The 22,165-nt window shown below is 42.6% G+C and overlaps 3 protein-coding genes across 6 annotated transcripts; 2 read left to right on the forward strand and 1 right to left on the reverse strand.

Moving 5' to 3' along the window:
• The first annotated feature begins 463 nt into the window (after window positions 1–463).
• On the forward strand, window positions 464–3,747 carry LOC106579850 (ubiquitin-like protein 4A-B). 3 transcript variants are annotated; one of them, XR_001322761.3, is made up of 5 exons: window positions 464–671; window positions 1,108–1,213; window positions 1,413–1,606; window positions 1,942–2,100; window positions 3,557–3,747. XR_001322761.3 is itself a non-coding variant. In XM_014160139.3 (5 exons), exons 1-4 carry the CDS (start codon window positions 624–626, stop codon window positions 2,047–2,049), a joined length of 456 nt encoding a protein of 151 aa, XP_014015614.1. In that variant the 5' UTR covers window positions 464–623; the 3' UTR covers window positions 2,050–2,096; window positions 3,557–3,747. The 3 variants fall into 3 exon arrangements, 2 of the variants coding, with proteins under 2 accessions (XP_014015614.1, XP_014015613.1); XM_014160139.3 differs by having other exon boundaries at window positions 1,942–2,096; XM_014160138.3 differs by having other exon boundaries at window positions 1,942–3,747.
• On the reverse strand, window positions 2,596–5,974 carry LOC106579849 (ras-related protein Rab-7a). The gene is made up of 6 exons (XM_014160137.3): window positions 5,692–5,974; window positions 4,873–4,930; window positions 4,567–4,693; window positions 4,141–4,359; window positions 3,797–3,925; window positions 2,596–3,642 (listed from the first exon to the last, which is right to left on the reverse strand). Exons 2-6 carry the CDS (start codon window positions 4,923–4,925, stop codon window positions 3,553–3,555), a joined length of 618 nt encoding a protein of 205 aa, XP_014015612.1. The 5' UTR covers window positions 4,926–4,930; window positions 5,692–5,974; the 3' UTR covers window positions 2,596–3,552.
• A 271-nt stretch (window positions 5,975–6,245) lies between these two features.
• On the forward strand, window positions 6,246–19,653 carry si:dkey-32e23.4 (dynamin 1-like). 2 transcript variants are annotated; one of them, NM_001173563.1, is given in 18 exon segments: window positions 6,294–6,435; window positions 7,076–7,193; window positions 7,392–7,533; window positions 7,778–7,813; window positions 8,058–8,104; window positions 8,283–8,354; window positions 8,462–8,548; window positions 8,685–8,847; window positions 14,443–14,563; window positions 15,332–15,670; window positions 16,081–16,201; window positions 16,340–16,495; window positions 16,577–16,666; window positions 16,814–16,912; window positions 17,120–17,233; window positions 17,347–17,456; window positions 17,573–17,732; window positions 17,840–19,653. In NM_001173563.1, coding segments are annotated over 17 exon segments (2,016 nt in total). In that variant the 5' UTR covers window positions 6,294–6,435; window positions 7,076–7,091; the 3' UTR covers window positions 17,897–19,653.
• Window positions 19,654–22,165: the final 2,512 nt, after the last annotated feature.

Below are 22,165 nucleotides of genomic sequence, written 5' to 3' on the forward strand. Positions count from 1 at the left end.
TTGACTTGTTTGGGCGGATTACTATGTGCCCGTGGTTAAACTACTCTAAAACAGCCAGTGTAATTAGGTATACTCTATCATGACAGCTTAATATTAAGGGTTGTTCTCCAAAAGTTTCTAAAACAGACAGGAGACCACAGAAATGAGCACTTGTAGGTAAAATCGTGAATGTCATGTCATCATATCACAATAAGCTATTGTGGGACTTCCTCTCTAAGGAATTTTTCTTAAGAATTTGATGAGCAAGTTACCTAATGTTATAAACAAATAATATGTTAATTTGTGTAATATGCTCTCCATATCAAAACAGCATGATAAAAACGTTTAAAACAATTGTAATATCATCATGCACAATTCTTGCGACTATAACTGCATCCACGAATTTGAGATCGTTTTACTACGTTTATCCAAGCCATAAATAGCGGGGATGCAGATTACCGCAGCGACTGACCTGACTGGTCAATCCATATTCCACACAGCAGGGGGCAGCACGCGCATATTGAGTATTAAAAAGCAGTGGGGAAGTAACTAGAACATGATTGCTGATAAGGTTTGGGCTGTTTGGAGAAACAACAAACCTGTTATCATAACGTTGAATTGTTTTCAATTACACAGTCAATACAATGATTTTAACTATAAAACCACTTCAAGGAAAGGAGTGCAATGTACAGGTAAGCATTTATGAGCAAAAGGCAGACTGGAGCCGGTAGCTAGCTAACCTAGTTAGCTATGTCAGCTAGCTGCTACTGCTGTTTTCCAGCATCACGGGCGAGCATTTTAAAGGAAATGTATATTCGTTGTAGCTAGCTATTGAGTATCTTGATGCAGAGGATGTTCACAGCAGGTCTGTAACTTCATGATTTAGCTACAGGAAATGAAGCTAGCTAGCTAGCGTTCATGTTCGTAGCTTGAAGATAAAGCTCTGCGATTCAGGGCGTTAGTCCTCTCAGTAGACCAGACCTAGGCCAGGGAAGATAATGTGCCTGTTGTAGATATGGTCACCTTGTCAAGTGGAATAGTTCAGCAATATCAATGTGATTGTGCTGTCGCTATTACATCATTACTGTCAAGAATATTAAATGTCTGTTTAATCTGTCACAATTTCAGGTCACAGAAGATGAAAAAGTCTCCATGGTGAAAGAACTGGTGTCTGAACGTCTGAATATACCTGCAAATCAGCAGCGATTGCTTTACAAGGGGAAAGCCCTTGCAGGTACCTACACTGAGGCCAACTACTGTAGCTAATCATACACAGCCTGGCATTGTCGAAGTACCCCATCAGTGTATGATGTCACATCACTGAATCTACCAAGTTACACATGGCACTGCTGCATTCTTGAATATTCTTTATAACATTCATACCTGTACATCTATCACAAAGCCATACACATCTTTGTCCATTTTCGTTACAGATGAACACAGATTGAGTGATTATTCCATTGGGCCAGAGGCCAAGTTAAACTTGGTGGTTCGTCCAGCAGGGGAGAGGAGTGGGATGGCTAGCAGTAGCAGTGCGGTCAGCGGGGTGTGGCAGACTCTGTCCACTGTACTGGCAAAACACTTCAGCCCTGCAGATGCAGCTAAAGTCCAAGAACAGTTAGTCAAGGTACATACATTATTTCCATTAACAAGAGTAGGCAGCTGTTGGTACATATCCATAGATCTGATCATACTCGCCAACAGAACACATTCAGGTCATGCACATTATTCTGATTTTGGAGTATAAGCTGCTTTGCATGCACACGCATTGAATGCCTTCAGTTTCTACACTACATCAATAATTACCAAGTAAGTGTTTAAGAATATCCCTCCACATACTTTTGCTGAAGTACAGAATTCACTGAATGTTCTCACCTTTAGACTGCAGGTACTACATTTGTACTGTATGAATGATTTTATCAATCTCAGGCTAGTGATTAACACTGCTTTCTCTTCTAAAAGGATTATGAACGTTCACTTCGGCAACTCAGTCTGGATGACATTGAGCGCCTGGCCGGGCGACTGCTTCACCCAGACAGTGAGGGCATGGACACATCGTACATGGATTGAAAACCTGCATGTCTGACTTGACGGTATTCTGGCGATTCAGAGGAGCAGTGGGTAAATTTTAAAAGAGCATCGCAGGGGAGATGGTGTTAATTGACTTTCATGCTAAGAATCCTTTGTCAGCCTGATAAAGGTTTAATTGTACAGGGATAACATGAAAGGTTGACTATAGTGTAGCTGCAAAGCTTTCAGATCACAGCCTGTCTTAATGATACTTTTCTTTGTTTTCTCCATGCATTCCTGTACAATTAGTTGGATATTTTCACTTGATCAAATCAGACTGAAACGAGAGCCAATACCTTTTGACTGTTGGTCTAAAATTATCACTGAGTAATTATGGAAGTTCTTATTTATAAGCAATGTGTTGTAAATGAATGATAGTTTACAGACAACACACTCTGTAAGAAGGTTAGTTCTAGTTAATGTTGATCAGTGCAGTCATTGTATGATTTGTATATATTGTTTATACAAGCATACATTTCAAGTACTCACTTGGTCTAGGCCTAGCATAATTTTTTTTTAACTGAATAAAGCACAATCTACCTCAAATAGCATTTAGTCATAATTGTACCTTTTTATTCAACTGTCAGGAAATTATATTTAACAATTTATATTAAGATATAGGGACTCTGTTTAACTTCTACTTACAACAACCTTAACAATTTATATACAATTGATGAGGATGTTCATATAGTTGTATTTATATTATACATAGGTAAAAATAAGAGGTCAGATTGTGTGTGTGTGAGAGATGCTGCCTTATCTATGATAGCAGGATGTGCTTTGGCCTGCAAATGTAACACCTTAAACTGGGAAAAGCTATTTCAACTCCCATCTAACAAGATGTCCAGTTTGGAACAAGACTTGATAACAGGAATTTGCCTCTGACTGCATTATCCATATTAGAAAGCACACACTGCTGATCATATTGGATTTTCTAGTGATAGCTTCGTTTCCTCTCTCCCCACAAACACACACAGTCAAACTTCAGTCCCATTTGCACAATTTACATTTCAGATCAGCAGCTTAAAACTGTCTACCATTTCTTCATTGTTCATGCAAATATGCTGTACTTAGGTCTTCACCTTGAAGAGGAAATGCAATACCAAGTTCTTTAAAGAGGAACCATTATAGTTGTGACTGCTATGACAAACACAGTGAGCTAGCACAGAGACCGCAAGGAAATGGAAGGCACGTTGATAAGGGAGAATGCATTGGATGTCTCCCCGACATAACATACATTATTGCAGGACTGATGAGAGTATCAAAAACAAAATGTTTGACAAATACAAAGCCAGTCGTCTTGGTGAAAATACCGATATTGATGTAACTGATGTTTCAGTTCCTGCCACATTAACTTCAAAGAGAAACGGGGGAGGGGGGGATTTAGCATTTGTCGTCTCAGATCTTGCATATGTGAAGACATAAAATGATAGGAATGTACATTCTTGTAATCCCCCTTCAATCAAACATCAATGTGTATATCTGTCATGTTTCCTCCCTTCCTCAGCAGCTGCAGCCATCACTGGAGGAAGCTGGTCTGTCATCCCTCAGTTTGATCTGATCTGGGAAGTCATAAGTCTCCACTTCTGACTCCTAACAATGAGGACAGGAAAACATGGCAGGTTAATGCCTTCAAAAAAGTTCCAAAGTGAATACATGCTTGTATCTGCATCAATAAATTGTTCTTAAAGTGTGAAAGCTACGTCATGAGTTTAACATTATCCAAATTCAATCAGCATAGGCCTACCTGTTTGAGAGCATTTCGGCAAATAGTTTGAAAGGCTTGATCAACATTGATGGCCTCCTTCGCACTTGTCTCGAAATATGGGATACTGCCCTTACTCGTACACCACGCCTGGGCTCTCTTGGTCGTCACCTGTTCAGTAATATATTCATAAACAAATTACATTTCACACAAACAAACATTGGGGCTACACATGTATATAGTCTGGTTATTAACTCTACATTTTGGGTAAAGGGCTCTTAAGTAAGCATTTCATGGTAAAATCTACACTGGTTGTATTTGGCACATGTGACAAATAACATTTGATTTGATGGCACAACTTCACATATTTGGGCATATGTACAGACCTGCCTGTTCTCCAAGTCAATCTTGTTGCCGAGCACAACAAATGGGAAGTTCTCTGGGTCACGGGGGCTGGCTTGAATCAGGAACTCGTCTCGCCAGCTGTCAAGAGTCTTGAAGGTGTTTGGAGCAGTAACATCGTACACAAGGACACAACAGTCTGCACCTCGATAGAAAGCAACGCCCAATGACTGGAATCTCTCCTGCCCTGCAGTGTCCCAGATCTAGTAGAATGGATGACATTCATAACTGAACTCACCACTACATGCACTTCAATACATATCCAAAAGGACCATGTTACATAGAGAAAGGCTTGACTAAAATGTTTAGTTGTATACATTTCTATCAGGTTTAGACATGGTATTGGGACACAATACCGTGGAGAGGTTATGGAAGATGTGCATGGTCAAGGATAGAGATAAGTCTATTACCTGCATTGTCACAAGCCTGTCATCCACCATCACCTCTTTGGTAAGAAAGTCAGCACCGATTGTGGCCTTATACTGATTGCTGAACTTCTTATTCACATATTGGTTCATGAGAGAGGTCTTCCCAACTCTGTCAGTGTGGAGATAGAGGAGAGTGATGAACAAACATAGGCAGGGACAAAATTTGATAAAATAATCTTTAGGCACCTTTACCCAAAAATGAGTGGAACTCAATGTACATGAAGAATGTGATCTATGGGAAGGACCATTTGGAATGAACAGGTTTCACACTGCAAGTATTCTACTCACCCTGAGTCTCCAAGAATTATCACCTTGAGTAGAATCTTCTTCCGAGAAGCCATATTTGCTGATGAGGGAATAGGTAAGCGATTTCAGTGTGCATCAGTTAGGACTAGGACACTGTTACCACAGATGAACAATGTGGCAGATGTTTCACCAGATGTATACATCTGAAGTATCTGGTTGGCGTTTCCACTCACTACCAAATATGGTGATGAGGGGAAGTCCAATGGCCAGCAGTGGCAGAAGATGGAGGGAGATGCATTTTGTCAGACAAACTGCTAATTTTCTCATTGATGAAACATTTGATCTCAATAGAGTTTTCTGTTCCCAAAACTAGAATCTGTTATTAACATAGCAGACTACGTTTTGTAGACTTTACCAAAGTTTCTAAAATTGCTTTCTTTAGGAGTGCAAGGGCGAATTTAGTTATTGCACACCCGCAATTCGTAAAGTAGGCGTTCCCTAACTGAAATATATGTTAGAAACCGCCAATAGGATCTCGCTAGCTCGTGCTTAGCGCTGCTGCCTTGCGAGTCCACCCACTATGATGCATTTGCTTCCATTAGAAATGACAGGCTGTGGACCATCTTGGGTTAGTTAGAAATATCTTTGCTGTTATCATTTATCAGAGCGGCATCAAGAAGTCAATGCAGGATGCTTGGGATCCGATGTGTGACGGGCTTTGACCATGAATCGTGATTTACAGAAGAGACAAATCGTGATAACCCAGATGTTTGCTAACAATTCAATTTCCACATGACCTGACATATTAGTTAGCTAACGTTGGCTAGTTGGCTAGCTTTTAGGGAAAATCAAATCGTTTACCTTTTACTCTGGGCGTCAGACAGATGCAGAGAGAAAACTGTTGTTGTCTTGAATAATTCTCATCAACTAACTACTTTGATTAAAACTGGTAATGTCTAGACATACAACCCTCTGCTGTTTTTTATCAGAAGGTATGCAGCTTGTTCACGAGTCGGTCGAGGCAGGGTGCTGTGATTATCTGATCTGTAACAGACCTGGATTGGACTTTCCACGAAGCAAATTTGCGCAAGTCTTTTGCCCTGCTGACTCTCGTGAACACGCATTTGGGTTCCAGTCACAAGGGGCTGACGTTAAGTGTACATATATATATATATATATATATATATATATTATTCCATTGGTTACCTTGAGGCAGATGCCCCAGGGGCAGAGTGGCCCACACTCATTGAATATGGTGCTTTTAAATGTTAGAGCATAAAGAAAAATGTGTGATGTCACTTGGAAAAAGAGGAGGGAGTTGCGTGTAGAGGGTGTTGTCAAAATTATGACAGACTGTATTTAAACCAATCAGCTAACCGTATAATATACGGAAAAACGTTGAATGACCAATCACCTCTTTAAAAAAAATATCTAAAAAAAATCAATGACAGCCTTGAATACAACCCGGGTTGTAGTCGCTAAAAATACAGATAACGCTAAATTGTGGATAGTACAGAACTTCAGTTACTGTAGCTAGCTGTCATTGCAGTATGAAGTGAGCACGGTCTTGTTGGATTAAGAGGAACATCTTCACCGTGTTCTCCGGTAAGGAAACGACTAAAGCGTTAGCCACCTACCCTTTCCCTGCTTCCTCATCAGAGCACCTTGGCCTGAATCGGCTAAACGAGGAAGTCCAGCAGCATCTCCGCTTGTTCCCCTTCATAACAATGTAAAATGTAAAAAAAAAAATTGGCCAAATGTTGTATACCGAAAGACTTGACAATGCTACATGTCTGGTTGTTTGCGAAATTAGTCCTACATTTATTGCATGATAGGGGTCATAAGCAAGCTAGGTTAACTGACGTTAGCTGGCTAGCTAGATAGGTCTGGGTAGCGTTGAATATAGCTTATCTTGGCCTTTGGCCACTAATCAGCGAACTACCCCAAATCGAACGATTCCAGTTTTGTCTCTCAGTAGGGCCTGAATCCATTCCCTTTCACATGACCACCCGCGTGCCTTCCTTATGTAATGTTGGTTATCATCACGATAGCTAATGAATCACAACAACAAATACTACTGTTAAGCTATTGTGTAGTTTGTTTATTGCTTTCTAACGTTACACATCCTTATCCATTTGCAAGAGGTCTCTTGTTTTTGCCTTTTGTAGGGGATTAAGGAGACTCCTGTGTACTATATGTTTATAATCTCACCATTGCTTCTTTCACTTTCTTTTGCCAACTGTAGTGTCCAGTCCTAAGAAATGGAGACTCTAATTCCCATCATCAACCGGCTCCAGGAAGTCTTCCTGACAGTGGGGGCAGAGATCATCCAGCTGCCTCAGATAGTGGTGGTTGGCTCGCAGGTCAGTACAGAATCAAAATGCAAGAATCAATGGTTGTTACCTGTTACATTTGGGAATTGTGTCATTGTTGAAATGAACATATCAATGTCCAGCAGTCTTTCCAGGGAGATGGAGGAAGTATAGATAATAGCAATGAATCATTCATGTAGCTAAGTGTCAAAGTCTTTCTCAAATTGATCTCCTCTCTTCCCATGACAGAGCAGCGGCAAGAGTTCTGTGTTGGAGAGCCTGGTTGGAAGGGATTTTCTGCCTCGGGGATCAGGCATAGTCACACGGCGACCCCTAGTGTTGCAGCTGGTGAATGTGCCCCCATTGGCAGAGAGGAGACTGCAAGAAAATGGTATGCACTTGACACAGAAACAAAGATGTGATTGTCACTTTAAAAGCTGTCTCATGTTGCTTCTCGCAGATTAACAGTACACTGGACACACTGAAACAAGTCAATGCCAGTGCAGTTGACATTTACTCAATGAATTTCAATATCTCGCATTCATGTAATTTCACTCATTGGATAAAGCCTAAGTGGTCTTTGGGATGTTCTCTCTTTTCTAACATATTTACCATCCCTTCTTCACCTTTCTCAGGAAATGGGGTAAAACAAAATGCAAACAGCTACCCAGGTCTTTACTTTCATAGTTTATCTGCATGGACCTGTTGCGTTGTCATTCATCTTAATATCATCTTGTCATCCTCATCATCTTTCATTTCCTCTGTCTAATCATCACATCAACTTACAAACTCTGTCTCTGTCATATTTTGTTTCCAAATATTTATAAACCCCATCAAAGTCTGTTTTATGTGATACAACTATTTCATTACCATTTGCATATTATTTTACACTCAATCTTTTTATATTTTGTCAAGGGATCAAGGCTGATGAATGGGGCACGTTCCTTCATAGCAAGAACCAGGTATGTGGCACTATCTTCGATTTGCACAAATCTGTTTTGCACTGCACATTGAGTGTTTCATATTTGCAGTAGGGCATTACATTGTCCGAGAGACTTGGTACTGTATCTCCTAACGTCATGCTGCCAGGGGTGTTGGTGAAGTCGATATTTCAGTATCCCATCTCTGTTTGCATTATAGATTTTCACAGATTTCTTGGAGATTCGCAAGGAGATTGAAGAAGAGACTGAGCGTAGCTCAGGAGGCAACAAGGTTTGTATACATTGTAAATAAATTTGTCTTATCTCCAGTTTATGCATTATTGATTTGCTTTTATCTGCTTCTCGCTCCATCCCTGTTTCCTCTCTTGTGACCTTTAGGGAATCAGCCCTGAGCCCATCTATTTGAAGATTTTCTCTCCTCATGTCCTCAATCTCACACTGGTTGATTTGCCAGGAATAACCAAGGTAAGCCCAACCAGTGTGTTAATCCCACTAACTTGAAAATGCACAACTATGGTGTTCCTTATGGTAAAATGAATGCCATTACTCATTGAAAACAAATGATTAATTACAGTAATGTAGTTATTTCTTGTTGTACTAGGTTCCGGTTGGAGATCAGCCAGAGGACATAGAAGCTCAAGTCCAAGAGATGATCCTATCCTTCATCTCCAACCCCAACTCCCTTATCCTCTCAGTGTCTCCTGCCAACTCTGACTTGGCCACCTCTGATTCCCTCAAACTGGCCCGTGAGGTCGACCCGGATGGTGAGGCATAGTGTACACTTGTGCTCCTTCATTTTTCACTGCATGTCTTTTCAGTGTATACAGTGAATTCGGAAAGTATTCAGACATCTTGACTTATTCCGCATTTTGTTATGTTCCAGCTTTATTATAAAATGGATTAAAAAAAATAATACCTCAATCTACAAACAATACCCCATAATGACAAAGCAAAAACAGGTTTTTAATTTAGAAATTTTAGAAAATGTATTAAAAATAAAAACAGACACCTTATTTACATAAGTATTCAGAGCTTTTGCTATGAACCTCAATTGAGCTCAGGTGAATCCTGTTTCCATTGACCATCCTTGATGTTTCTACAACTTGATTGGAGTTCACCTGTGGTAAATTCATTTGATTGGACATGATTTGGAAAGGCACACACCTGTCTATATAAGTTCCCACAGTTGACATTGCAGGTCAGAGCAAAAGCCGAGCCATGAGGTAGAAGGATTTGTCCATAGCGCACCGAGACAGGATTGTGTCCAGGCACAAATCTGGGGATGGGTACCAACACATTTTTGCAGCATTGAAGGTCCCCAAGAACACAGTGGCCTACATCATTCTTAAATGGAAGAAGTTTGGAACCACCAAGACTCTTCCTAGAGCTGGCTGCTTGGCCAAACAGATCAATCGGGGGCGAAGGGCCTTGGTGAGGAGGGGTGGCAGTATCATGCTGTGGGGATGTTTTTCAGCGGCAGGGACTGGGAGACTAGTCAGAATCGTGGGAAAGATGAATGGAGCAAAATACAAAGAGATCCTTGATGGAAACCTGCGTCAGAGCGCTCAGGACCTCAGACTGGGCGACGGTTCACCTTCCAACAGGATAACAACCCCAAGCACACAGCCAATACTATTTTTTTAAACATTTTTATTTCACCTTTATTTAACCAGGTAGGCTAGTTGAACAAGTTCTCATTTACAACTGCGACCTGGCCAAGATAAAGCAAAGCAGTGCGACACAAACAACAACACAGAGTTACACAGGGAATAAACAAGCGTACAGTCAATAACACAATAGAAAAAAAGGTCTATATACATTGTGTGCAAATGGCGGGAGGAGGTAAGGCAATAAATAGGCCATAGTAGCAAAGTAATTACAATTTAGCAAATGAACACTGGAGTGGTAGATGTGCAGATGATGATGTGCAAGTAGAAATACTGGTGTGCAAAAGAGCAGAAAAGTAAATAAAAACAATATGGGGATGAGGTAGGTAGATTGGATGGGCTATTTACAGATGGGCTATGTACAGATGCAGCGATTGGTTAGCTGCTCAGATAGCTGATGTTTTAAGTTAGTGAGGGGAATATAAGTCTCCAGCTTCAGTGATTTTTGCAATTCGTTCCAGGCATTGGCAGCAGAGAACTGGAAGGAAAGGCGGCCAAAGTAGGTGTTGGCTTTGGGGATGACCAGTGAGGTATACCTGCTGGAGCGCGTGCTATGGGTATGTGTTATCGTGAACTGAGATAAGGCGGAGCTCTAACTAGCATAGACTTATAGATGACCTGGAGCAAGTGGGTCTGGCGACGAATAGGTAGCGAGGGCCAGCCGACTAGAGCATACAGGTTGCAGTGGTGGGTAGTATAAGGGGCTTTAGTGACAAAACGGATGGCACTGTGATAGACTGCATCCAGTTTGCTGAGTAGAGTGTTGGAGACTATTCTGTAAATGACATCGTCAAGGATCGGTTGGATAGTCAGTTTTACGAGGGTATGTTTGGCGGTGTGAGTAAAGGAGGCTTTGTTGCGAAATAGGAAGCCGATTTTTATTTTGGATTGGAGATGTTTAATATGAGTCTGGAAGGAAAGTTTACAGTCTAGCCAGACACCTAGGTAGTTGTCCACATATTCAAAGTCAGAACCGTCCAGAGTAGTGATGCTAGTCGGGCGGGCGGGTGCGGGCAGCGAACGGTTGAAAAGCATGCATTTGGTTTTACTAGCATTTAAGAGCAGTTGGAGGCCACGGAAGGAGTGTTGTATGGCATTGAAGCTCGTTTGGAGGTTTGTTAACAGTGTCCAAAGAATGGGACAGATGTATACAGAATGGTGTCGTCTGCGTAGAGGTGGATCAGGGAATCACCCGCAGCAAAAGCGACACCGTTGATATATACAGAGAAAAGAGTCGGTCCGAGAATTGAACCTTGTGGTACCCCATAGAGACTGCCAGAGGTCCGGACAACAGGCCCTCCGATTTGACACACTGAACTCTCAGAGAAGTAGTTGGTGAACCAGGTGAGGCAGTCATTTGAGAAACCAAGGCTGTTGAGTTTGCCGATAAGAATATGGTGATTGACAGAGCCGAAATGGTCAATGATCTGTTTATTAACTTGGCTTTCGAAGACTTTAGAAAGGCAGGCCAGGATGGATATAGGTCTATAACAGTTTGGGTCTAGAGTGTCACCCCCTTTGAAGAGCGGTGCGCCAGATTTCCAATCTTTAGGGATCTCGGACTATACGAAAGAGAGGTTGAACAGACTGGTAATAGGGGTTGCAACAATTGCGGCGGATAATTTTAGAGAGGGTCCAGGTTGTCTAGCCCAGCTGATCTGTACGTGTCCAGGTTTTGCAGCTTTTTCAGAACATCTGCTATCTGGATTTTGGTGAAGGAGAAGCTGGGGAGGATTGGGCAAGTAGCTGCAGGGGGTGCGGAGCTGTTGGCCGGGTTGAGGTAGCCAGGAGGAAAGCATGGCCAGCCGTAGAGAAATGCTTATTGAAATTTGCGATTATCGTGGATTTATCGGTGGTGACAGTGTTACCTAGCCTCAGTGCAGCTGGGAGGAGGTGTTCTTATTCTCGATGGTCTTTAGTGTCCCAAAACTTTTTGGAGTTAGAGCTACAGGATGCAGACTTCTGTTTGAAAAAGCTAGCCTTCGCTTTCCTGACTGACTGATGTATTGGTTCCAGACTTCCCTGAAAAGTTGCATTTCGCGGGGGACTATTCGACGCTAGTGCAGTCCGCCACAGGATGTTTTTGTGCTGGTCAAGGGCAGTCAGGTCTGAAGTGAACCAAGGGCTATATTTGTTCTGTGCAGTGGCTTCGGGACAAGTCTCTGAATGTCCTTTAGTGGCCCATTCAAAGCCTGGACTTGAACCTCATCGAAAATCTCTGGAGACCTGAAAATGCCTGTGCAGCGATGCTCCCCATTGAATTTGACCGCGCTTGAAACGATCTGCGGAGAAGAATGGGAGAAACTCCCCAAATACAGGTGTGCCAAGCTTGTAGCGTCATACCCAAGAATACTCGAGGCTGTAATCACTGCCAAAGGTGCTTCAACAAAGTACTGAGTAAAGGGTCTGAATACTTATGTAAATGTGATCAGTTTTTTTTATTTGTAATACATTTGCAAAGATTTCTAAACCCTGTTTTTGCTTTGTGATTATGGGATATTGTGTGTAGATTAAGAGGGGGGAAACAATTTAATCAATTTTAGAATAAGGCTGTAATGTAACAAAATGTGGGAAAAGTCAAGGGATCTGAATACCTCCCGAGTGCACTGTATATATTTTTCAGGGTGTCCGCGGGTCCTTAAGTCTTAAATTAATTTGATCTGATTTTAAATGCCTTAGTTTCGTTTTCAAATGTCTTAAAGGTGGACTACAGTGTGTCTATAATATTGTCTCTCTGCTTAATTGTTGCCAACGTGGCAAGAAAGACAAAAATAGAACATCAAATAATAGTCAAGGCGCACTTTCCAGAGCTTTCCAACCACATGTTCTACTCTTTGTGTGAACATCATGTGCCAATGCGAGTCGGGCCATTGCCAGAGGAGAGCGGGAGAGGAAAGCGCATGGTAGCCTATACAATTTGATAGACAACACTAACTAGAGCTGGGACAATAAACCAAAAATTAGACACCGACATTGCCCTCCTCATACCGATCCGATTTGGCTTACGTCTGTAATGTCAGTGATTAGGCTGCACAACGTTCCTGCAGATGTTTTGGTTCTAAAACCATGATTTATTCAACAGTAATGTGCATTAACCTGCTATGAAAGTATCTGGCCTGTCCCTGTTTCGCTGCTTGTTCTCACTCCCTCTCCCACCTTTTGCGCACAGAGTGAAGGGAGAGATGCATTCTGAGAAGTGCAAGCATACTGACAGTTGAGAAACATTTCTAAATGTAACTGTGGGAAAGACGACAGTTTTTAAAACAACTGGTACTGAACAAGAGCAGAGTCGCAGCTTTATGTGAGTAGAACAATTATTTCTCAACTGTCACTATAGAGGAAATAACACCACTTTACAAACTGAGTAGGCTGTGTAATTGAGACGATACGGAGTGGAGAGCGCCATTTGCGGTTAGTACTCTAAGTAGCCTATAGGCACACAATGTAATGTTTTTGTAGGACATAAAATGTACAGTTAGATCCATTGAATGGATATATCTAGCAACAATATCTTTAGAGTTAGCAATCTAGCTAATGTTTGAGTTCCTACTTCCTCCGGTGGTAAAAAATGTAGCATAGCCTAGGGCAATATGCACAAAAAACATGCAGGCAAATTAATTTCGAGAGATCCAAAAAGATGTCTGATTATTTTGTCATGTTGCACATCAATATATTCATTATGCATTCCCTGAACATGTTAGATGAAATAGCGAACTTCTTTCACGTCTTACTTGGCACTGTCAGTTCTAGAGCTCTCTTGCTAAGCTACCTTGCTCTTAAGTATAGCCATGTGATACCCGATTCACTGAAAGAGGGATTTAAAAATAAAAAATAAATTGGGGGGGTTGTAGTCTTTTCTAGTGTAACACCTCCAGGAGAGCTGGGCGTGTAGACTATTTCCAACCCCACTCAAACACACCAGAGTTGATAAATCAACAGGACCTTGTTAAGCTGACTCAGGTGTGTTTTGAGCAGTGCTGGATCAAAAGCCTGCTCACCCATTGCCCTAGCTCTCTAGATGGAGACTGGACCACGTGTTTTATACAGTAACGGCTCAGTATATTTAAGGCATTTTTTCACAGTGGTATCATTATGGTGTTGAGTATCATTATACTAAGCTGGTAGTGGTATTGAAGCCAAAATTCTAAACACTTAGAGTTGTGATCTAGCTGATGATTTGGTCATTGGGGTAGCCTAAACAAATGCAGATGGGCAACCCCATACTTCAGCCATCTATAGCCTAGCCACTATGCTACTACATCTGTTAGACTACAGGAGAATGCTCATTGCTAGAATAGCACACCTGCTTGATAATGAGCCATGTAGGATATAGCCTTTGGTGAAAGAGCTAGCCCTAATATTAGCAGCTATGTCGCACAAGCAGATTTCAAATTTGTATTAATATGCATTCCAAGTGGCATTAAGGTCTTAAGTCTTAAATTCAACTTCATGGAACTTGCAGGTACCCTGTTTGTTCATTGATACAGATGTGTTAAATGTCAGTAAACATGGTCAATGTTACTTTTTAGGTTTGACCTCAACTTTTTAACATCAATGATTGCTATATACACAAAACATGTTAGATTACATAATGAACTGTGCCATTCAAGTGCTGTTATTGTGTGTGTGTGTATATAGAAATGGATAAAAGGGGTGTGTCTTTACCCAGCTGTGTCCATGTGTGTCTTGCAGGCCGCAGAACACTGCTGGTGGTCAGTAAGCTGGACCTGATGGACGCAGGGACAGATGCTCTGGAGGTCTTGCTGGGTCGGGTCATTCCAGTGCGGCTCGGAATTGTGGGAGTGGTCAACAGGTTTGTCCATATGCCTACAACTTATCTAACAGATTTACCTCATTCTTACTGGGTGACGTCACCTCGGTGCTTAAAAAGATGAAGTCCCATAGCAGTGAAAGATGCTATACAAATATTAGGCCAATGTATCACATCTGATTGAGTATAAAGGACCTGAATCATTATGGTCGTTAAATTAACTCAAGTACCCTCAGAGACCTTGGTGCTATAAACAATGAATGTTCCAATGGCCCTGCTATTCACCAGATCAAACAAAGCTCTAATTTCTGAATGATTGTCTCTCCCTACTTTGAGATCGTTCTCACACATCCTGCTAAGATAATGTGTGCCATGTCTTACTCATGGGGCTCCAGCACAGGGCTGATATATGAGTTATGTGAGGGATTTTTCGCCAAGGGTACACAATTGCAACAAAAAAAAATACATATCTGCCCCTCAGAGGCTGAAATGGTAAGTCATTTTCTGAAGTAATTTCACTGAGCAGAGACAATCCAGTTCAACCGACAGCTCACACTAGCAATCATAGCAACCGCCAGGGAAGGCTGTCTGAAGTCAGTAGGGACCTCAGCTTAGCACATTCCTCCAGAGTGCTAAAGATTAGTTTTAAGGAATCTGTACGGCTATAGTAACGTCCATTTCAAAAGTACTGCATCCTATTTGGGTGTATAATTTCCTGTTATGCTGGAGCTGGTGACCATCTGATCATGCAGAACCACTGTGGAGTATTCTGTAACTCTAGCTGTCATCCTCCATGTCTCTCCCTGCTAGGAGCCAGCATGACATCAACACCCAGAAGAGCATAGAGGACACGGCACGGGACGAGCAGGCCTTCCTCCAGCGCCACTACCCGTCTCTGGCCTCCCGCTGCGGCTCCCGCTACCTGGCTCGTACCCTGAGCCGCCTGCTCATGCACCACATCAGGGACTGCTTGCCGGAACTGAAGAGGCGTGTGACGGTGTTGAGTGCCCAGTACCAGGCCCGGCTCAGCAGCTACGGCCAGCCTGTAGAGGACCACAGCGCCACCCTGCTACAGATCGTCACCAAGTTCGCCAGCGACTACTGCAACACCATCGAGGGCACCGCCACGCACATCCAGACATCTGAGCTGTGAGTAGTTCAACAGCTTTAGGCTCCTTTATCCAGGCACCAATCATCTTTCAGTATTTTATATTGTATTGGAGCAACTCCTCATTGACCACCAAATATTTAGCAACCACCTAGAAGGTGCACAGCGGACATTTTGTGACATAAAACTTGGTTATTGTTCTGCTGAATGCATTTCACTTAGGCAGGTGTTTATTGTATTTCTTGGCCTCCTTGTAATTTTGTAGGTGTTCGTGTATTGGCATTTCATATTTTGTGGGTTCATTTCAATAGCTCTTGTACCGCTCACTGATTTATTGATTTCCTCAAGCATGTGAAGCAAGTATTGACTCATTCTGGCTGACTGCATCTGATGTTGACAACCCTCGGACACAGCCACTGATACTGCTTCCTCTGTCCTCCTCTCCGGTAAGCTGCGGGGGGGCTCGGATCTGTTACATATTCCATGAGACCTTTGGCCGCACTCTTCAGTCTATTGACCCCCTGGGGGGCTTGACGGAGCTCGACATCCTCACTGCAATCCGCAATGCTACGGTAATAACCATCAGCTCCAATCCAATTGTCTGTGTGTAGGTTAAACAGACGTCTTTGACTAGTTTTCCATTGAAGCTAATGGCTGTAGAGAATCACATGAGTTATGTTAATAGAGGTGTGTGTTGTGCTGTGCTGCAGGGTCCGCGGCCGGCCCTCTTTGTACCTGAGATCTCCTTTGAGCTGCTGGTGAAGAGGCAGATCAAGCGTCTGGAGGAGCCCAGTCTGCGCTGTGTGGAGCTGGTCCACGAGGAGCTGCAGAGGATCATCCAGCATTGCTCCTCCTACAGCACGCAGGTACACTAGACAAAGCAAGCCTGAACCAAATTGTAATAGAAGTGTCTCTGTATGTGTCCTGACATGCTGTGTGTTTGTCAGGAGCTCCTTCGGTTTCCCAAGCTGCACGACTCCATTGTGGAGGTGGTGACTAGTTTACTCAGGAAGCGCTTGCCCATTACTAATGACATGGTAAGACAAATTTGATTTTGTGATTTGACATTTTCAGTTCATTTTTTTTGTACAAAAATCCAGTGTAATTATTCTACAATTTAGTGCTATTGCTTACTGGCGGTCTGTCTATGTTCGTGGATGATTCTGAGCACAAAACTGTTTCAGGTCCACAACTTGGTTCAAATTGAGCTTGCTTACATCAACACAAAGCACCCAGACTTTACCGATGCTGCTCAGGTCTCAGCATCTGTCAACAGTCAACAGGTAATTCTGCCTCAACTCAAAGCACATGCTCTGCTTTCATGCATATAGATGAGCCTAATGTTGACCAAAGGGTTCTAGAGTCTGATGCTGTCTTCTCATACCAGTATGGACCTCACACCTTTTGAGGAATTCCAATAAGCCAGTTGTGACTTTAACACCGATACCAGAACAACTAAATTGAATTGACCCCCCCATTTCACCTCTTAGGGCCTGCAGGATGGAGATAAATGCTGGATGAATGAGAAGGTGGCTGAGGAGAAGGCACCAGTGGCAGGTTTCAGAAGCCCTGTTAAGGGCCAGGCCATCAACCTCCTGGACACAGTGAGTAGTGGAATCAACAGTCAGAACTGACCCAGCGCTACCCTGTAGAGCAGCACTGCATCTGATTCGATCTGTGACAGATTGTAACATCTGACCCCTGCTCTGTTTGCCAGGCAGTGCCGGTGTCCCGAAAGCTGAGTGCCCGGGAGCAAAGAGACTGTGAGGTCATTCAACGCCTCATCAAATGCTACTTCCTCATCGTCCGCAAGAGCATTCAGGACAGGTCAGAGACCGGCGCTCCAGGGCATCTAGGGGTGTTATTATTTGGGTATCCAGTTAGTGGTGAATTGAGCCTTCTCTGGCCTAGCTAACTGTGTGTCTTGTGACGTGTGTCTGCAGTGTGCCCAAGACGGTGATGCACTTCCTGGTGAACTTTGTGAAGGAGCGTCTGCAGAGTGAGCTGGTGGGCCAGCTGTACAAACAGAACCTGCTGCAGGGGCTGCTCATCGAGTCCCAAGACACAGCACAACAGAGGACAGAGGTGGCCCAGATGCTGGAGGTACTGTACAAGTGCTACTACTACCCCTAATTACTCTCATGCACATTGTGTTGTACTTTCTGTTTCTCCCTTTTTAACACCAGTATCCTTCTCTCTCTTCACTTCAGGCTCTCCAAAAAGCCAGCAACATCATCTCAGAGATCCGGGAAACACACCTGTGGTAGCCCAATGCAACTGTGTGTGTGTGTGTGTGTGTGTGTGTGTGTGTGTGAGTGAGAGAGATGTATGGCAATACCACTGAGCTTACACTGTCCATTAAACATCCAGCCGTCCTTTTTGTCTGTCCAGGATTTGGACTATTGTGTCTCACTGTGAATATAGTGATTTGAGACCAACACACTCAGGCAGAGCTGGTCCGTTGTGTTGATGTCTTTAATGTGAAAGAGAACCATGATCAAAAACAATTTTGTTTGTGTTGCAACAATCGTTTGTCTAAATGTCTGTCTGGTCTTTTGGTTGTCACGGTGTTGTTTATCATGTGGAGTATTACGTTGTTTTCCTGAGTCTTGCATCTGATCATGACAGGTTGTGCTGCTGCATTTGTTTCCATTGATTAGGTATCTATTTGTGAAGGGGTGATCTCAAACCATGACTGCTTGATACGCATGTAGCAGTTTCTGAACGCATGTAGAGTAAGTATAATCAGTCAGTATCAGGTTTCCCCTTGTTTTAAGCAACGTTCTGTAAAGTTGAACAGAGGGTGACATCCCAACCCGAGGTTGAACAGCGGGCATTGTCTGCAATGTAATGTTGAAATGTGATCCTGGTCTTCAGGGACGCTGCAGAGGTTTGGTTTGACCTGGTCTACAGCGCGGCTGGGTACAGTAGTTGTACCCTAGAGCAGACGTATGTTCTTTACGTGTGTCGCATTTATGTATCGTTCCAGGTGTACGGTTGCACTGTTTGTGCACATTTAGTCCTATAACAAAGTTGTACGTTCACAACAGAATAGAGTGTTCCTTTTCTCCATATGAAGTTTCTAGTCAGACTCTTATTTCGCATGTTGTTGGATAACTGAAACCACATTTATGAATAGCACCCACAAAGAGTTGAGTGTGTGTGTGTGTGTGTGTGTGTGTATAGATATTGTATAGCTAGCTTGTCAGGAGATGCAGAATAGTTGGTTGAGTCCAGCAATGATTTGAGGGCCAGGGGTATAGCGATTCATTGTAGAAATCTACTTAGCCAAAGGAAAGTTAAAATAATGCATTGAAATATTGTACCCCCCCCCCCCTTTAAATTAACCAATGTATGCAGTGTGCCTCAGAGAGAGGGGGCTGTTGCTGGGGTGCCACCTCTTCTGAAGACTATCCCTAGGCCTGCTTCTACTCCGATGACAGGGATGTTGGCGGTGTAAGAGAACAACATTGTTTCTGATTTGAACTTGTGCATGCAGCTGTAATTATATTCTCATTTTGTTGATGTAGATCCCCAAGGGAAGTATGCCTTGCAGCCTTTTATTTGTGATTCAGTACCAATTGCGTGACATTAGTGTATCTTCCATTTTAGAATTAGATTCTAAAGTGTCTCAAATAATTTATAGCGTAAGTGCATCGGTTTTTGTATGTCATGGAAATGTTCCCAAAGGATGATGATGATGATCATTATTCAGAAAGACTAGCCTTAAAGGAACCGGTACCAAGCACCATCTAGCAGAAACACTGACTTCTATGTGATCAAGGAGAGCACGGTGTTTAGTCTGTCTTTCTGAAAGGACAGTGTATGTGTGTGTACACGTGTATGTGTGAATGTCTAAGTTTTTCTATCTGAATGAGACTGTGTTTTCTATTATTTAAATGTATATCTTACATCTTTACAAACTGCCTGGAAGTGCTTGACTGCCAATATTTGTGATACATGTAAGTTGATAGAATAATATCTGTTCAGATGGGAGGGACTCATTAAACTCTTAACAACAACAGTCTGGTCTCTGTGAGATTGCTTTGCAGGATGTCCTTGATAATTGATATGATCTGTAAAGTCATGATAAGATCTGCAGAAATGTCCCATTCAGTCCTGCAGATGGCTATGACTCACAGCAGTCTGGTATCTATCGCCATTGTCCTCTATTCATACTAAGCAGGTGAGCTGAAATCACTAGATATGTAGGATTATTCTGAGGTAAGATTGGATCCTTCTTGAAAAAGACAATGACAAAGTGGCCTGCTTGTTGCAGAGACCGATTGACTTGCACTTACATGCCTGGCCCTATCTGCAACCTCATTTTCCCTGCCTATCACGTGCAACAACATCCGTTGTGATTGAGAAAACCAGCAGGACTCTAAATGTCAGCATTATCTAAAATACTGCAGTTTAGCGATGATGGATTGGCTGTCTTCTGGTGCATGTGTGTGTATAAACACACAGGCGAGGCTTGGATATCACGCTGAACAAAAATATAAATGCAACATGTAAAGTGTTGGTCCCATGTTTTATGAGCTGAAATATAAGATCCCAGAAATGTTCCATACACACAAAAAGCTTTTCTCTGAAATGCTGTGCACAAATGTGTTTTACGTCCCTGTTAGTATTTCTCCTTTGCCAAGATAGTCCATCCACCTGACAGGTATGGCAGGTGGATGATCAGAAGATGATTAAATCTGGATGATCATTACAGTTCCACCTTCTGCTGGGGGCAATAAAAGGACACTCTAAAATGTGCAGTTTTGTCAAACAACACAATGCCACTGATGTCTCAAGTTTGCAGGAACATCCACCAGTGCTGTTGCCAGGGAATTGAATGTTTTTCTCTACCATAAGCTGCCTCCAATGTCATTTTAGATTATTTTTGCAGTATGTCCAACCAGCCTCACAACTGCAGACCATATGTAACCACACCAGCACAGGACCGCCACATCCGGCTTCTTCACGTGCGGGATCGTCTGAGACCAGACAGCTAATGATACTGGGGGTATGAAACAGTGCTTGTACAACCAAAGAATTTCTGCACAAAATGTCCGAAACAGTCACCGGGTAACTCATCTACGTGCTCGTTGTCCACACCAGGGTCTTGACCTGACCAGTTTGGCGTCGTAACCGGCTTCAGCTGGTAAATGATCACCTTCGATGGCCACTGGTGGTGGTCACACCAGATACTGACTGCTTTTCTGATCCATGCCCCTATTTTTTTAAGGTATCTGTGACCAACAGATGCATATCTGTATTCCCAGTCATGTGAAATCCATAGATTAGGGCCTGATGAATTTATTTCAATTGACCTATTTCCTTATATGAACTGTAATTCAGTAAAATCTTTGAAATTGTTGCATGTATATATTTTTATTCAGTGTAGTTTTTAAAGTTTGAGATGGATGAAGAAGTGATTGATAAAAATAATATGGGAATACCGGCAGTACCCGCAAAACACCAGTCTCAACGTCAACAGTGAAGAGGCGCCTCCAGGATGCTGGCCTTCTAGGCAGAGTTCCTCTGTCCAGTGTCTGTGTTATTTTGCCCATCTTAATCTTTTCTTTTTATTGGCCAGTCTGAGATATGGCTTTTCTTTGCAACTCTGCCTAGAAGGCCAGCATCCCGGAGTCACCTCTTCACTGTTGACGTTGAGACTGGTGTTTTAGGGGTACTATTTACTCTACTCTATTTACTATCTACTCTAATGTACTTGTCCTCTTGCTCAGTTGTGCACCGGGGCCTCCTACTCTTTCTATTCTGGTTAGAGCCAATTTGCAATGCTCTGTGAAGGGAGTAGTACACAGCATTGTACGAGATCTTCAGATTCTTGGCAATTTCTTGTATGGAATAGCCTTCATTGCTCAGAACAAGAATTGACTGACGAGTTTCAGAAGAAAGTTCTTTGTTTCTGGCCATTTTGAGCCTGTAATTGAACCCACAAATGCTGATGCTCCAGATACTCAACTAGTCTAAAGAAGGACAGTTTTGCTGCTTCTTTAATCAGCAGAACTGTTTTCAGCTGTGCTAACATAATTGTAAAAGGGTTTTCTAATGATCAATTAACCTTTTAAAATGATAAACTTGGATTAGCTAACACAACGTGCCATTGGAACACAGGAGTGATGGTTGCTGATAATGGGCCTCTGTGTATCGGTACATGGACAAATGGGCACAATCAGTTGAGTAAACAGTGGAGAGAAGATGTAAAACCATCACTGCATTGTAATAAAGAAAAGTGATGTGACAGCAAGCGGCCCTATCTGACCATATTATTCAATCATAGCAGCCTACTCAAATAACCTCAATCACAAATGTAATTTCATGTTGAATAAGCTCTGAGTGGTGCAGCGGTCTAAGGCACTGCTAGAGGCGTCACTACAGACCCTGGTTTAATCTCCGGCTGTATCACAACCAGGAGTCCCATAGGGCGGCGCACAATTGGCCAGCATCGTCCGGGTTAGGGGAGAGTTTGGCCGGGGTAGGCCGTCATTGTAAATAAGAATTTGTACTTAACTGACTTGCCT

This window comes from Salmo salar, chromosome 20, assembly GCF_965601325.2.
Source record: "Salmo salar chromosome 20, fSalSal1, whole genome shotgun sequence".
Taxonomy (NCBI): Eukaryota; Metazoa; Chordata; class Actinopteri; order Salmoniformes; family Salmonidae; genus Salmo; species Salmo salar.